This window comes from Aspergillus wentii (assembly GCF_001890725.1).
Source record: "Aspergillus wentii DTO 134E9 unplaced genomic scaffold ASPWEscaffold_4, whole genome shotgun sequence".
Taxonomy (NCBI): Eukaryota; Fungi; Ascomycota; class Eurotiomycetes; order Eurotiales; family Aspergillaceae; genus Aspergillus; species Aspergillus wentii.
In genome coordinates, this window is record NW_024467835.1 from 3,596,859 (window position 1) to 3,611,251 (window position 14,393).

General features: G+C 50.4%; 7 protein-coding genes across 7 annotated transcripts; 2 read left to right on the forward strand and 5 right to left on the reverse strand.

The window, feature by feature from the left end:
* Nucleotides 1-43: 43 nt before the first annotated feature.
* On the forward strand, nt 44-556 carry ASPWEDRAFT_111674 (MAPEG family protein; the record flags this gene model as incomplete). The annotated part of the gene is made up of 1 exon (XM_040828259.1): nt 44-556. One exon carries the CDS (start codon nt 44-46, stop codon nt 554-556), a length of 513 nt encoding a protein of 170 aa, XP_040689705.1.
* Nucleotides 557-1,237: 681 nt separating this feature from the next.
* On the reverse strand, nt 1,238-2,982 carry ASPWEDRAFT_41261 (uncharacterized protein). Its single transcript, XM_040835513.1, has 9 exons — nt 2,891-2,982; nt 2,793-2,840; nt 2,612-2,741; nt 2,520-2,563; nt 2,370-2,469; nt 1,964-2,320; nt 1,836-1,914; nt 1,608-1,791; nt 1,238-1,562 (listed from the first exon to the last, which is right to left on the reverse strand). Exons 1-9 carry the CDS (start codon nt 2,947-2,949, stop codon nt 1,505-1,507), a joined length of 1,059 nt encoding a protein of 352 aa, XP_040689706.1. The 5' UTR covers nt 2,950-2,982; the 3' UTR covers nt 1,238-1,504.
* A 372-nt stretch (nt 2,983-3,354) lies between these two features.
* Nucleotides 3,355-4,617, reverse strand: ASPWEDRAFT_60139 (uncharacterized protein; the record flags this gene model as incomplete). The annotated part of the gene is made up of 3 exons (XM_040838499.1): nt 3,355-3,807; nt 3,856-4,300; nt 4,351-4,617. The coding sequence occupies 3 exons, from the start codon at nt 4,615-4,617 to the stop codon at nt 3,419-3,421; spliced, it is 1,101 nt and encodes a 366-aa protein (XP_040689707.1). The 3' UTR covers nt 3,355-3,418.
* A 709-nt stretch (nt 4,618-5,326) lies between these two features.
* ASPWEDRAFT_41262 (putative isoamyl alcohol oxidase) lies at nt 5,327-7,516 on the forward strand. Its single transcript, XM_040835514.1, has one exon. The coding sequence runs from the start codon at nt 5,491-5,493 to the stop codon at nt 7,219-7,221; it is 1,731 nt and encodes a 576-aa protein (XP_040689708.1). The 5' UTR covers nt 5,327-5,490; the 3' UTR covers nt 7,222-7,516.
* On the reverse strand, nt 7,308-8,497 carry ASPWEDRAFT_110216 (uncharacterized protein; the record flags this gene model as incomplete). Its single annotated transcript, XM_040828153.1, has 4 exons — nt 7,308-7,784; nt 7,833-8,016; nt 8,063-8,162; nt 8,218-8,497. 4 exons carry the CDS (start codon nt 8,495-8,497, stop codon nt 7,308-7,310), a joined length of 1,041 nt encoding a protein of 346 aa, XP_040689709.1.
* Nucleotides 8,498-8,688: 191 nt separating this feature from the next.
* On the reverse strand, nt 8,689-10,706 carry ASPWEDRAFT_60143 (protoporphyrinogen/coproporphyrinogen oxidase). The gene is made up of 8 exons (XM_040838500.1): nt 10,605-10,706; nt 10,489-10,558; nt 10,363-10,443; nt 9,963-10,319; nt 9,667-9,916; nt 9,442-9,617; nt 8,960-9,396; nt 8,689-8,908 (listed from the first exon to the last, which is right to left on the reverse strand). Exons 1-8 carry the CDS (start codon nt 10,619-10,621, stop codon nt 8,773-8,775), a joined length of 1,524 nt encoding a protein of 507 aa, XP_040689710.1. The 5' UTR covers nt 10,622-10,706; the 3' UTR covers nt 8,689-8,772.
* Nucleotides 10,707-11,634: 928 nt separating this feature from the next.
* Nucleotides 11,635-13,914, reverse strand: mfsA (glucose-inactivated glycerol proton symporter STL1). Its single transcript, XM_040837882.1, has one exon. The coding sequence runs from the start codon at nt 13,699-13,701 to the stop codon at nt 12,070-12,072; it is 1,632 nt and encodes a 543-aa protein (XP_040689711.1). The 5' UTR covers nt 13,702-13,914; the 3' UTR covers nt 11,635-12,069.
* Between the last annotated feature and the right edge of the window lie 479 nt (nt 13,915-14,393).

Sequence of the window (14,393 nt, forward strand, 5' to 3'; positions counted from 1 at the left end):
ACCGTCTCATCTTCATCCTGTAAACTTATCTTCCATCATCACCATGTCCCTCACAGCCTTATTGGGCACCTACGCCCGACACCCCGCCGCCCCTATCACCAACAATGGACCTCTCTACCTCGCCTTCAACTTCTTCTTCGCCTACGGCCTCCTCTCCTCCCGCACCCTTAAACAATACTACGGCATCGACCATAACGTCTCCCCCCGCGAAGATCTCATCAAATACGGCGACGCAGCCGTCCGCGAGGGCAAGATCACGCGGAAACAGCTCGATATGCTGAAGCGAAACGAGGCTGCGCACGCGAATGCAGTCGAGAACTTTACGTTGCTTGTTGCGGGGGTGTTGTTTGCGACGGTTGCGGGGGTGACGGCGGAGATGATTAATATTTCGTCGTGTGCGTATACGGTTGCGAGGGTGTTGTATGCGATTGCGTATATTGGCATTGAGGATTCGAGGTGGAGTCAGTTGAGGGGGGTGACTTGGTGGGCGGGAAATTTGTGTTGTTTGGCGATGTTGTGGAAGGCGTGGGTGAATATCAATGGGTTGACTTTTTAGGGATGTATACATCACATTTTGATAACCTTACATATATCAAAACCATCCCTCTCTTGATCACTCCATGGAAGTACATAACCACGTTGATTACTCACAACCCTGATATCTCCATGCTTAAAATCTGGCTATGTCCAAACACCCAGATTTTCACCCCTCCCACTTCTGCGACAGAAGATCTGTTCCAAAAGCGGAGCTCCGTGGATTCTGTGCGTGTTGTGGACTGGATGTCTGCTCGAGAGACGGTGCATGATGGGTTACTACCAGGATAGACCGTCTGTCTGTTGGTTTTCTTTTCCGGTTCTCCTGATGCAGTATCTGAATCATGCGCTGTATTGTGCTCACCCACAGTCCAGCCTTGGACTTTCTGGAAATCTTTAACCTTGGAATGAACAATATCTCTCGAATCCTCAGGAACCTTGGACCAAAGTGTGCAGCCAAGAATGGTGACATGAGAGTTGGGGATATCATATCGTCGCTGGTGAAGCAGGACGAGTCGTCCATTCAAACAAGGCTCTCGTTCGAGTTGTCGTGCTTTTTCGATTCCCACAGAAAAGATGCCATTGTAGAATTCATGATGTCAAGAATCAGAAATACGAGTTCGAAACGGTCGGCTTGTGTTTTTATGAAAGCGAGGCAATAATCGTAGTCTGTTAGATGGCCAACGTCGCCCTGCGAGGATGAGATATTTCGATGCAACTGCTATTTCAAACGAGTAATACTGCTGGTTAATCTCCAGATGGAGGTCTGATAGAATCTGGGACGAGACAGACTGTCTCTTGAAGAGAGATTGTATCTGCATCATCTCCAGGTTGTCAAAGTTGAAGTCGAAGAAATAGAAGCGGAAGCCAAAGACCAATCAGATAATGCCACAACCAACGTTACTATTGCAAACATCAAAACAAATGATATAAAACTGGCTATGCTATGTAAGAATCATAAATCATCAAATCAAACATCGATCGTTGCCAGATCATCCACTCTCCCCCAGGATAGAATCTCAGTGTACCTGTGAAAGTCAGCAATGCACAGTAAACAGATATAACAAACGTACATAAAATGCTTCCACGACTCGATGGAGTGGCTCATGTTGGATAATTCATAGTCGAATGGCTCTTTTGCTACCGGTTCATCGTTGGGATCATGATAGCGACTGAGATAGGGGTGGGTGAGAGCAGTGGCTGCGTCGATGCGTTGTAAGGGGTCGTAATGGAGCATTTTCCCAATGAGATCGAGGGCTGGACATGTCAGTTATTGTTCGTTTGATATTCATAGTACATACCATCTGGTTGTGCGTGTTTCAGCCGTGTTTCTAGAGACTGCTTTTCTAACTCTGGCAGTGACTGGATATATCTCATCGTCTGGTCTGTCAGTAACCACCTCCATTCACACACCATGGATAGAACTCACATTCTTCGTCGAAATCCTATTCACCACATAATCCGGAATCGATCCCAGCAACTCCGTGATAACATGCAACTGATGCGCCGGACTTTCACCAGGAAACAACGGCGTCCCCTCAATCATCTCCGCAAAGATACACCCCACACTCCAGATATCCACCTCCACGCCGTACTGCTGCCAGGTGAGCATGATTTCCGGGGCGCGGTAGAATCGCGTCGCGACGTAGCCTGTCATGCGGGCATCCGTCTGACGGGCCGAGTAAAAGTCGGCGATTTTGAGATCGCATTTTTGGTCGATGAGGATTTTGCTGGGTTTGAGGTCGCGATGGACGATTCCGGCCGAGTGGATGTATTTCAGGCCGCGCTTTCCTTCTTAGATAGGTTCACTGAGAATACCAATGGTATGGACGTACCAGAATTTGGTAGACAAAGTATTGAATGAATTGGTTATCCAGAGGTTTTGAGCCGAGAATCGTACCCAGGTCGATTCCGGTGAATTCCGTCACCAGATATCTGTTCCGTTAGCATTATCTAGGATGCAGATACGTCCATTGGGGACTTACATATCCTCCAACGGCGATATAAACATATCATGCAAGGAAACCACCTATCACGCATTAGCACATCTCCGACTCCGCACCTCTCCGAAACGCACATTCTCATGCTGCAGATACTTGAACAGCTTAATCTGCTTCAACGTCTGCTTCGCAGCATCTGCAGACCCAAACGGTCTGGGAATCTTCTTGATCGCAACAACCTGTCGCGTCACCGAGTCTGTCGCAGAGCTTGAATCGAGTCAATTTGACGCTTCGCGATCAGCACACACACACACAAACCAGACTAGTCCATTTACGGTAATCCCTGCCAGCTGCAGATTCGAGTATCTGCCAGTGTTAGCATATATATATATATAAAAGTATGAATAGAGTTATACCTGCTGGTAACATCAAACGTCCCCCCGCAGACCGAATTCCTGATAAAGGCAGCCATCATGACTTGATAGTACCCGTGGGCGCTGAACCGAACCGAACCGGCGATTCGTCTCACATACTGGGCGGGAACCAAATATAAATATGCAGACCATCGACTGCGGTGGCGAGCGCCATCCGCTAGGGGCAGCGGATATAAGGGCAATTAAACCAGGACTGGCAAGGAGGGGATTCCCAACAAGGCGAAACCGGGCTTTGGATGACCGCAGAAACTGGGCACAAAGCGACATCGTGACCTGCCAGGCACGGTGCCAGCGGTTTGATTGGGTATAGTGCAGGGCAGCAGCCAATGAGAGGGCAGTTTGAGTCTGGTGGGGCGATGCTAAGTCGATCATTCATCCTGATTGGCAGCGGCTCATTTCCAGCCAATCAGAACGCGCAAACTCTTTTTCTGATTTTGAGGTTATTTTTGTGCGAACCGTGTCTGACTTGTAGACGTTTATGCTATTATCTTCTATATATCATGATCATTACTATCGTGGAAATGCTCGCCCTGACACTGCCTCCCCGGCATTAGACCCCAAGTCCGATCGACTGTCCACATCCTGCTGAATTGTGGTATGCACTGAGATATTCTGCATCTCCAGATCAGAGCTCCGTCGATTTGAACCAGCCATCATCGGCGGACTCTTCGACTGCTGCGATAACGACGGATCGGTCATTTTCTGGAAACCGTCGTTGTGCGTGTTGGTCGTGTGGAAGTAGAGCTTGCTCCCCGACGACGGATGGGATCGACCTTTGGAGACACTCTTGACTTTGCCCAGGAAACCGGCCAGGAGCGGTTTCATCAGAGGGAGAGAGCCGCAGATGATGGCAATGTCGATTTCCAGGCACGTCCAGACGGATTCTTTGGCGCTCGATGCTGAGTCAATCAGTATGTGAGTATCATGAGTGTCAAGGAGGAACTAACAGGCCAGATCGGTCACGACGAAATTGCGGAACTCAATCAGACGCATCAGACTGAAGATGCAGACCAGCCCACCCAGCGAGAAGACGATAGTAATGGCGATCTTCTGGCGAGACGTGATCTGCAGCTTCCACACCACCGGAATGGGCAGACACAGCACAATGACGTCCTCGACCAGCGCAATCGAACCCATGGCCTGGAAGAACTGGCGCTGCCCCGGCATGCAGTGGCCCGCGATATCCTTATTGTAATAGTATTGCACCGGCTTGCATTGGAAGATGTTGACCAGTAACGCGGCAATGGCCCAGAGCGTGATGAAGACGATGAGGCAGTAGGAGATGATGGTATACGGACGGAGGGTTCCCAGGAGTCGTTTGAGGAAGAGAATAATGGAGATTTTGATAAAGGCCATTGACGGCGCCCAGAATTTCTGGATCATCCATGAGCCCTACGCTGTTAGTATCATCACTAACGGCATTGCTGGTGGATGGGGCATACGAATTGAATGCGCTGTCGCTCATCATGAGGCAGCGATTTGACGGACAATCCAACCCCATTAAAGGCCGTATCGACAACAAAGGCAGTGGCACAGTAGGAAATCACCAGGCCAATGCCCATCAGCAGATCCTCGATCTTCAGCCCGCCCGTGGTGAAGCGACGCGAATAGAGGCGCAACCCGTAGGCGACGGTGGCCAGTGCAGCACCCACAATGGGGACGATGGTCAGCACATTCTTCCAGTACCTGTTTTCCTCGTAGCCACTCATGGTGATTACATGAGGAATGGAAGATTAAGATCAAAGGAAGATGGCGATCGACGAGGGAGGGGTTGGTTTTAAGACCGGGCGAAGAAGAAATTACGAATTTTGCCTGTTGATTAACAATTAACCTGATAAGATTTAAGGCTGGTGGTTCTTCTCAAAGTTTATTTGTTTTCCAGGCTATTGGAAGCGTTTCGTGGTTGGCTTCAGATGAACCATAGTCCTGAGCCAGCATTCAGGTACGTACTACTAGCAGAATTGTGCCTGTGCGATTCATGCGAACACTCGTTCCCTCCTGCTGGATTCATCTTGGAAATCTTGATCGATGCAAATGCAGGGACCTCGCATCTCAATTTTCAATCCGAGATAGTCTCGGAGCGGGCGGGGATTGCGAATCTGCATCCACCGCGATGGCCGTTGCTTACTTCCGTTTTGGGCAATTTTCGTGTCCATCGAGTGGACTCATCGCCAGCACTCCATGACACTCACACACTGCGATATGCAATTCTCAATATTATTTTCACTTTTCCTTTTCACTGCAGTAAAAGTAATAGATAATGATTCCTCAGTCGGTTCAAGATCTCTTCTGAATAATATAATAATATATTAATCTAATTCGGAACCTCCCCGACGCAGAGTTTGCGCCCACTGGTTCAACTCAAAACCGCCAAATCGGGTCTTCATCGGCGATTCTCCATCTGTTCTCCCCTGAATTATTATCCCTCTGCTATATTATCGTGTCTTACTTTCTCCATCAGACTGTGCCGTTCTCCGGTCCTGTTTATTTTCTTTTTTTCGCTCCATCGTTTCTCCTTCTTTTTGCTTCTTCTTAAGATCGCCCGATTTCCTTCCAGAATTGTCTCGTCATCGCGTGGCAAAATGGCGTCTGCAACGGTTTCCCCATCCAAGATCTCGCTGGCTCTCTTGGCTGCCCAGTTTTGGGGCCTCGCCGTGGCTGGCGTTTGTCAAGTTCCCCGGGACTCGTGCACTCTGGATAGCTTCAATGCCACCCTGCAGGGCCGTGTCCAGCCCCTCACTCCGTTCTCGCTGCCCTGCTTCTCCAACTACAATGGCAATGCTGTCGCCCGTGATGATGCTGCCTGTGCGAATATCCAGTCCAACTACGCCAGTCCCTGGCTGCGCACCAACACGCCCAATGGCTACATGAACAACCAGGACGAGATGTGCTCGTCGGATCCCAGCGATCAATGTCTACTGGATAGTGCTGATCCGACTGATCCGTTGGCGTTTACCAACACCTCCTGCCGCCAGGGCAACATGCCCTTGTACTATGTCGAGGTGCAGCAGGCCAGCGATGTCGTCGAGGCCTTCCACTACTCCAACTGCTCCGGCACACGCTTGAGCATCAAGAACTCCGGCCACGACTATCTCGGTCGCAGCAGTGGGAAGAACACGCTCTCCCTGTGGACTCGCAACCTGCGCGACATGGCCTACAACGCTGCATTCGTCCCCTCTGGCTGCTCGTCCAGCTACAACGCCATCACCGTCGGCGCTGGCGTCAACTTTGACGAAGCGTACCAGTTTGCCGACCAGCACAACGTCACCATCCTGGGCGGTTATTCCTCCACCGTCGGTGTCTCTGGCGGCTGGGTCCAGATGGGCGGCCACTCGGTTCTCTCGCCTGTCTACGGTCTGGGCATTGATCGCGTTGTCGAGTACAAGATCGTCACGCCAGACGGCCAGTATCGCGTCGCCAACGAATGCCAGAACAAGGATCTCTTCTGGGCTCTGCGCGGTGGTGGAGGAGGCACCTTTGGCGTCGTCCTCGAGTCCACGCACCGGGTCGAGCCGCAGATCAGCTTCGTCGCGGCCATCATCAAGTTCGCCAGCACCTCGACCAACGTCCTCCCCTTCATGGACATTGTCGTCAACAACACCGTCCGATGGGCTGAGGAAGGCTGGGGCGGCCATATCACCGGCAACACCCTCGTCAATGTGTCTCCTCTGCTCTCCGTCGATGAAGCCAAAAAGTCTCTCGCCGATGTGATCGCTTACGCTGAAGGCCAGGGCGGCACAGCCACCATCGAGCAGTTCTCCTCCTGGTACTCCTTCTACACGAAATACGTCACCTCCAGCTCCGTCAGCGTCGGCGTGACCCATTTCGCCGGTAGCCGTCTCGTCCCCAAGGCCGTCTTTGAGACAGCCGAAGGCCGCAAGAACCTCATGGACTTTTTCCAGCTCATCCAGTCCAACGGCCAATCACCCTACATCCCCGTCGTCGCCCCATATCTGTACAACTACACCGAGGGCTCCACCAGCGCGACTCCCGCCTGGCGCTCTGCCATCTGGGAACTGGGCTCCGGCACCGCCTGGGCCTGGAACAGCACTCTCGAGACCCGTGAACAGAAGGTCTCCTCGATCCAGAACATGACCGCCACCCTGGAACGCATCACGCCCAACAGCGGTGCGTACAGCAACGAGGCGAACGCCTTCACCGAAGACTGGCAGGACGCCTGGTGGGGAGAAAATTACGATGAACTGGTCAGCATCAAGAACAAGTATGATCCGCTGGGCCTGCTGAGCTGCTGGAAGTGCATTGGCTGGGAGGAGGCCGATGCGAAGAGCTCGTGCTTTTCTGCGTTTGCTTGATACCCTTTTGTATACTATGACCATGGCATGTATTATGATGTATCAATAAAATTAATATAAACAATTCGATATACTTCTCGCTTATGCTAAGGAATAACAATCACATTCTTCCCGTTCGACCCACCGCCCAAATACTCCCTCTTCATCGCCTCCGCCTCATGCATCCCCCACTCCTTAACCTCCACATGCAGCCGATTCTCATGGAACAACTCCACAAACTCCTGCGCCTGCGCCGTATCCGCAACCAACGACCCAGCCAGACTGATATCTTTATAAATCGTAGTCGCATACGACATGGTAATGCCCTTTTCCGGCTGTCCAAGCAGCACCATCGTCCCGTGCTTTCGCGTCAGAGCAGCCGCTAATTCAAACGCAGATGGGTGGTCGGTGGCTAGCACCGTCGCGTCCAGCCCGGGATATTCCGAGTCCACGATGTTGGTTATCTTTTGCAATGACGTTTCCAACGGGTCGGTTGCGAGGATTAAGGCGTCAGGGTGGTGCTGGTGGGCCGCGACGGCGTCGAGAGCGGATTGTTTTATGTCGATTGCGGCGACTTTGTAGCTCTGTGATGATTAGTATACGTCAGTTATATAGATAGGATATGATCTCACCATGCATTTCGCAACCTGAGTCCCAATATGCCCCAGGCCCCCTATTCCAACTATCCCAATCGAGCCTCCTTCAGGCACGTTTGCTTTGACAATCCCTCCGTAGATGCTGATCCCGGCACACATTAGAGGAGCGGCGATTTTAAAGTCCATGTCGTCTGGAAGTTTCACGATAAACCGAACATCCCTATGGTGTGTTAGATATGATTATAATGTGATGTGTGAATACATACGCAATCATATACTCCGCCCACCCCCCATCAGTGGTAATACCCTTCATGAGAGGCGCATCACAATACACCGGCAAACCAGCTTTACAATCCGGGCATTTCCCTATCAACACTTAGCAACATAATCAGTATAACATATTAGTGGAGATCAAACCCACCACAAACACTATCAAAATTAACACAACCCACTCTATCACCCCGCTGGAACCCCTCTACCTCAGCCCCAACGTCCTCAATAATCCCCGCCGGTTCATGCGACCCGATAAATGGTAACTTGGTGTTGAATTCATTATTCAGTGCCATCAGATCCGTATGGCAGAATCCGGCTGCTTTAATGCGTACCAGGACTTGGTGTGGTTTTGGGGTGGGGATGGGGACGTGCGAGACATGGTAGGCTTCGTTGTAGTTTTGGATTTGGATGGCTTGCATTGTAGACATGATTGGTTCTTTTTGGGTATTTGGATATTTTTGTTTTTGATGGAGTAATCGAGGTCCTCGAAGGGGTTTATAAGTATGGCATTATAAATTCATGTTGAAGATCTTCATTGTGACGCTTGAAAGTCTCCGAATAGGTTCTCCGATTTGGGGAAGTCGCCGAGTATCAGATCTATATCGTTATATTTGTTTGTAGTTTGAGGAATAGCCTTTATTTATATAATCTAGTCTACTGAAGTGACCACCTTCAATCTCCTGTATTCTCTATCAATGATAGCTTATCTGCGAACACCCTTGAAAGTCTTCAAGCGACGCTCAGTATTGGCTCGACTGTTGACAAAGTCCGGGTTGGACAGAGTCAGCTCCAGTCCACCAGAGATGATATTATCAACGGCCTCGACGCCCAGCATGAAACTATACTAGTTAGCAAACACATTCCAATATGAGATGGTATTGACTACTCACCTGTGGTCCTGATTCCCAACTTCATACTTCCACGACCCAAACCGTCCTCGAGACAGGATATCCTTCTCCTGGAGATACGGCAGGATCTCAGTCAATGCACCGTTACGCTCGATACTAGGTGTGGGATAGCCGTGGTCAAAGCGACGGACGTAGGTGCTGACGATCTCGTCTTCTGGCTTTAATAGCTCGGTGTTGATCAGGCCTTGAATGCTATCGGCGAGGAGGGTGTCTTGGTTGACGGGCTTGTGGGAAGACTCTGACACCTCGAGCATGATCGACCAGTACGGGCCTGGCTGGGCAGCTGATGATGCGGGCTTTTGGCCGTTGGCGAGCTGCTTGGTGGGAATTTTGGCTGTCTCGTTTGGCTGATTGAAGGGGGAGTAGTTGGAGAAGATGGTTGCGCGGTAGAAAGGGCAGTTGTCTTCGGGGAAGTAGAGCTGGTCATGTTAGATGCGTTTTTTGGATAGAGGAGATGAGCATACCCAGCACTTGTCGCCGATGCGCTCTGGACGCTCTCCGCGAATGCCAATTCCGATCACATTTGTGGAAGAGTAGAAGAGCGGTTTGCACATCTGCTGCAGTTTGGTATCGCCCATCGACTGGGCGAGATGATCGACTGCCATCGTGGAGACGAGGGAGCCATAGTTGACCACCGTGCCTGCGATATAATCAATATGAGTCTATTCTTATAGTATGTGTATACTAACCATCCTTGAGATAGACCTTCTTATTATCAGCATCCACCCTGGTCACAGACCCATGCGAGCCAAAGCGCGTCTTATCCTTGGCCAGCGTATTGGCCACGGCAATCCAGATACCACCAGTGCCACCATGCGCAGGGAATTTAAACGTCGCATTCGGCCCCCAGTTGCCAGCGACCTTGTTGAGAACGACATTGCTGGTCAACAGCTTCAGATTCGGCGCGGCAACTCGCTCTCCAAGCCAAGTGGCGTTCATCTAAACAGTCAGTATACAACACCATCCAGTGCCACATAATACATACCCTCGAAGGCGGCACAGCCCACACCTTAAAGTTATACGGCCTCATGAAAATCTCATTCAATCTCTCCCCGACATTGCGCCGATTCCACTCATCAAAGTTCTGGGGCTTGTCTGTTGTCGCACGAGCGCGTGCTTCCACCGTCGCATCGATCAGACTGAGCAGGCACTTGGCCTGCTCTTCCTTGTCCAGGACGGCAATGTTGTTCTGGAACGGGTAGGGCACCCAGCGGTCTTGATAGCGGACGTACGAGACGCGCTGGTGCTCGTACCAGTCTGACGCGTTGGGCAGGGCTTCGTTCAGGCAGTCGTCGAAGTACTTGTAGTGCGAGAAGATGACGTGTCCGCCGACGTCGAAGAGCTGGATTGTCAGTATAGGTTGGGTTATGGTGAGTGGCACTTACGAAGCCTTCGGGGGTGATGTCAGTCGATGCAAGACCTCCCGGGGTTTCGATGGAGTCGACGATAAGCCAGGATGCACTATTCTATTGATTATTAGAGGATGTATTATCAGGATTGATCGATGATACCAGTTGCTGGAGGCGTTTGGCAGCACCCAAACCTGTAGGGCCAGCGCCGATGACCAAAACGTCGACGTCGCTATCTTGTCAGTATATTTCAATGACTGATAGATACAGTTACATACATTTCTTTATTGGCCATTTCTGCAATAAAAGTATCGGTATCAAATGGAAGTAAGGTGATTCGGAAGTTGAGTCGGTCGCAGAGCAGCAAACAGCAGCACAGCGTCTTCAAAGGCCTTTAAAAGTGTCCAAAGAATGCGACATCATTGCATTTAATCCACTTCCAGTGTAGATCAGACCATCTCCCACTGAACCTGCGACACGTTGACGTGGATTCAATCCAAAACAGGGATGGCCATCCTGCCTAATCTCACTGGGCCATTCGTCGCAGTTGGGGCCACGCGTCGGCAGATGATGGCATATCATGCAATATGATTCAGCATTGGGACCGAGTCAGTGTTGATCTTTTCTTTTACCTTGTAGGGTAAAAGCAGATATACATTTGGTGATAGAATGTGGATTGAAACGTCCCAGTGCTGGGATTCGTGATACGAGTACATAGTACAGCCTCGTGATCTGCGTTGTTATTCGTAATGCATGATGATCGTTATACACCGATAACTGAGTGATTCAATCAAAAGATCTGTTCTAATCATCATGAGATATTCTACTGCAATGTCATATCCAGAATCAAAACATCATGTCCAAATATGTAACTGATCTAGACCCACCCCTGTCGATCACCCTGTAGATCCCCCTCAATTCTATAAATGTACCTGTCTACTTGCATAGGATTGAAATGAGTATTCTTATTGTACTTTATCAGGAGCCCTGGAGAATGCATACGAGCTCAGTTTGTGGCGAGGCCATGGACGCGGGATGTTGCCGAGTGTGATGCAACGAGATACGGAGAGTTTTTCACAGTTTAGGCATATGGAGAAGGCCTTGACACAATATATATTTGACGAAGGGATCTGGAAACAGTAACGCAAAGTCTGACATGGCACCAGAATTTACGTACTACATACAACAAACGAAGAGCAAAGGAATGTATATCAGACACGCACTCCGGAAGCCAGCAAGCCCATACTGACCGTTAAAGGTATGGAAATACGTGCCCTGCGAGATATCCCGGATGATGATGGGTGACCATGACAGCCAGGAAGTTGAATAACCAGTTCGTGCAGGTTAAGATAGCATTGGCTTTGGCTCTAGTTTAGAGGTGAGATCAGCCGATGATCATGACCATCGATCCAAATGGACCACCGACTGATAAACATGACATAGAGTATTAAGAGAGAAGAGGATATAATAGATAGATAATTAAATAGATTGTAAACATAAACTGTAGAGCAAACATGATTGATTCAACAACCATCTAAATGGTATACTCTAAATACAGAGTGCCTTGGGTATTTATACAGGCCGGAAGCACTGCCATCGGTCTATCACCGAAATATTGACATATCCACAAAAGAAAGAAAATATGAACAGAACGTTAAAGAAGACATTAGAAAACATTCAGTTCCAGATATCAGATATTACCATCACCTTCCACCAGACACAGCAACGTCTAAAAGAGCGCCACTATTTATCCTGCACCGTCTCGACCTCCTGGCCGTTGTCGCTGCCGCTGAGGCCAAGCTCGTTCTTCTCAGCCGAACCGTGGTCGGTCATATTCAAGCCCAGCGCGCGAGACTGTTCAGTGATCTGTTCCATAGTGAGCTTGGGCAGGTCGTTGGCGACTCTCCACGCCATCTTCCCTTCGACATGGGCTTTGGCATAGATGATATCGACCTCCTCAAGCTCACGACCGGCGGTCTCGACATAGAAGAAGAAGCCGAAGACAAAACCGATGAAGTTGAACAGTGCGAAGAAGAGATAAACACCCCATGGACTTTGGGCAGAGAAAAGAGGCGTGAACATGACCACGGCAAAGTTGCATACCCAGTTAGTGCAGGTCGACGCCGAAGCACCAATGGTACGGGTACGCAGGGGGTTGATCTCAGGTGGGTAGATCCAGGGCAGGGGGAGGAGCGTGAATGCAAAGAAGACGATAAAGAGGAAGATACCAACGGCAGCACCCTTGGCGGCCTCCTCATTGTCCCCCTGGGTCAAGCAAGCCATTGTAATAATGAAGGAAAGACCCTGGCCCATGAAACCAATCAAATATAGGTTGCGACGGCCAACTCTTTCAATCATGAAGAAGGATGGGATGGTTGCAAGGGCGTATACGGTAGCGAATATACCACCCATGATCAGAGCGATATATTTGTCCATATTCAGGTTCTCTTCGAAAAGCAGCGTCGAGTAGTAGATAGCGGCATTACAGCCGGTGAACTGCTGGAAGAACTGGCCAGAGCAACCGATCATAAGACGCTGGAACTCCTGGGTCTTGCCGAATGTGAACACTGTCTTCCAGCTGGCCTGTGCTGCCCTGGAGGATTCCACATCCGCCTTGAGGAAGTTGAAGTCGTGAAGCACTTTATCATCATCAGGAGTGGTGTTGTTAAGCTTAGCAAGAACTTCGCAGGCCTCCTTGTCGTAGCCTCTGTTGACAAACCACGACGGGGAATCCGGAAGCAATAAAGCGCCGGCGGCCACGATCAGGGCGAAAAAGATCTGGAGTGCCACAGGGAATCGCCACTGGACAGTATCCTCGGCATGCGAGATACCAAAGACAACCCAGTAGGCAATAAAGGTGCCACCAGCAATCATCGCACCTTCGAAACAGACCAGGAAACCACGATTGTGAGCACCGGAACATTCCGATTGCCAGACCGGAATGGTAGCCGTGTTCAATCCATTTCCAATACCCGAGACAACACGGCCGATGACGAACTGACCGATTTCCCAGCTACCAGTAAAGCAGACCGTTGTAATCAAAGCACCAATGATCAGGATGCTGGCACCCATAAAGATCAGACGAGTGCGGCCGAGGTATTCGCCGAAGAACATGGAGAACAAGGCGCCAAAGAAACAGCCAAGCTCATAGCAGGAGGTGACAGCACCGCGGATGACTTCGACGTAGTGACTTTCCGACGGAGACGCATTTTCGGGCTTGTTGAGAAGAGGAAAGGTTTCGACAAATTTTTCGCCGTTGAGGAGGCCAGCCATCATGCCCTGGTTGTAACCGAAGAGCGAGAAACCCATAACAGCGGTGAAGGTAATGCTCACCCGGAGCGCCCGACCACTCAAGCCGGTGGTGGTCGTCCACATGTTGACGGTGACAAACGAAGAGCCGTCAGTGTGTGGTGGGGAGAAAGAAAAGATGGAGAGAAAGCAATAGGGGAGGATCTCAAGAGAACGAAAGCCAGGTCGGGACAGAGATTGGCGGTCTTATAAGCCCGCAGCTCCATGGCGACGGGGCGTCTGCACGCTGGGTCAGCTCCCAAACAGGCAAGTGCAGCGAAGGCTTTACACTTCCCGAGGCGGAGAGACGCGGGGGAAAATGAATCCTTCGCCTTGGCGCTTGGCGGGGCTTGGCGCGTCTCCACGGGGTCTGGGCGCGGCTGACATCTGCGCAGGCCGATTTACAGGTCTACCATCAGCATCGCTCCAGCATAGGGCTGGGTTGGTTGTTGCATTCGAAACTACTCCACGTCTTTATTCCCGTCTTCTCTCTTTGACATGATATACATATCATCCATGTTATGCATACTTGCAATTGTTACTGTAGCAGACCTATAACCGCCAAGGCCGTTTCGCCCCAGCATGACGTCGAAAACTTTTCGCCAAGTTTCCCAATCACTGCAATTTCGTGCAATTGCCTTTATTATGTAAAGCCGGCTCTCTGGCCACTGCGTAGTACTCGGTTCCCCCCAGTCATTTTCTTCTGTGGAAATTGGCGCCATGACATCGGAGGCGGGGACGTCCAACCAATGGGGGTCATGTCCCTGCACGCTCTAACC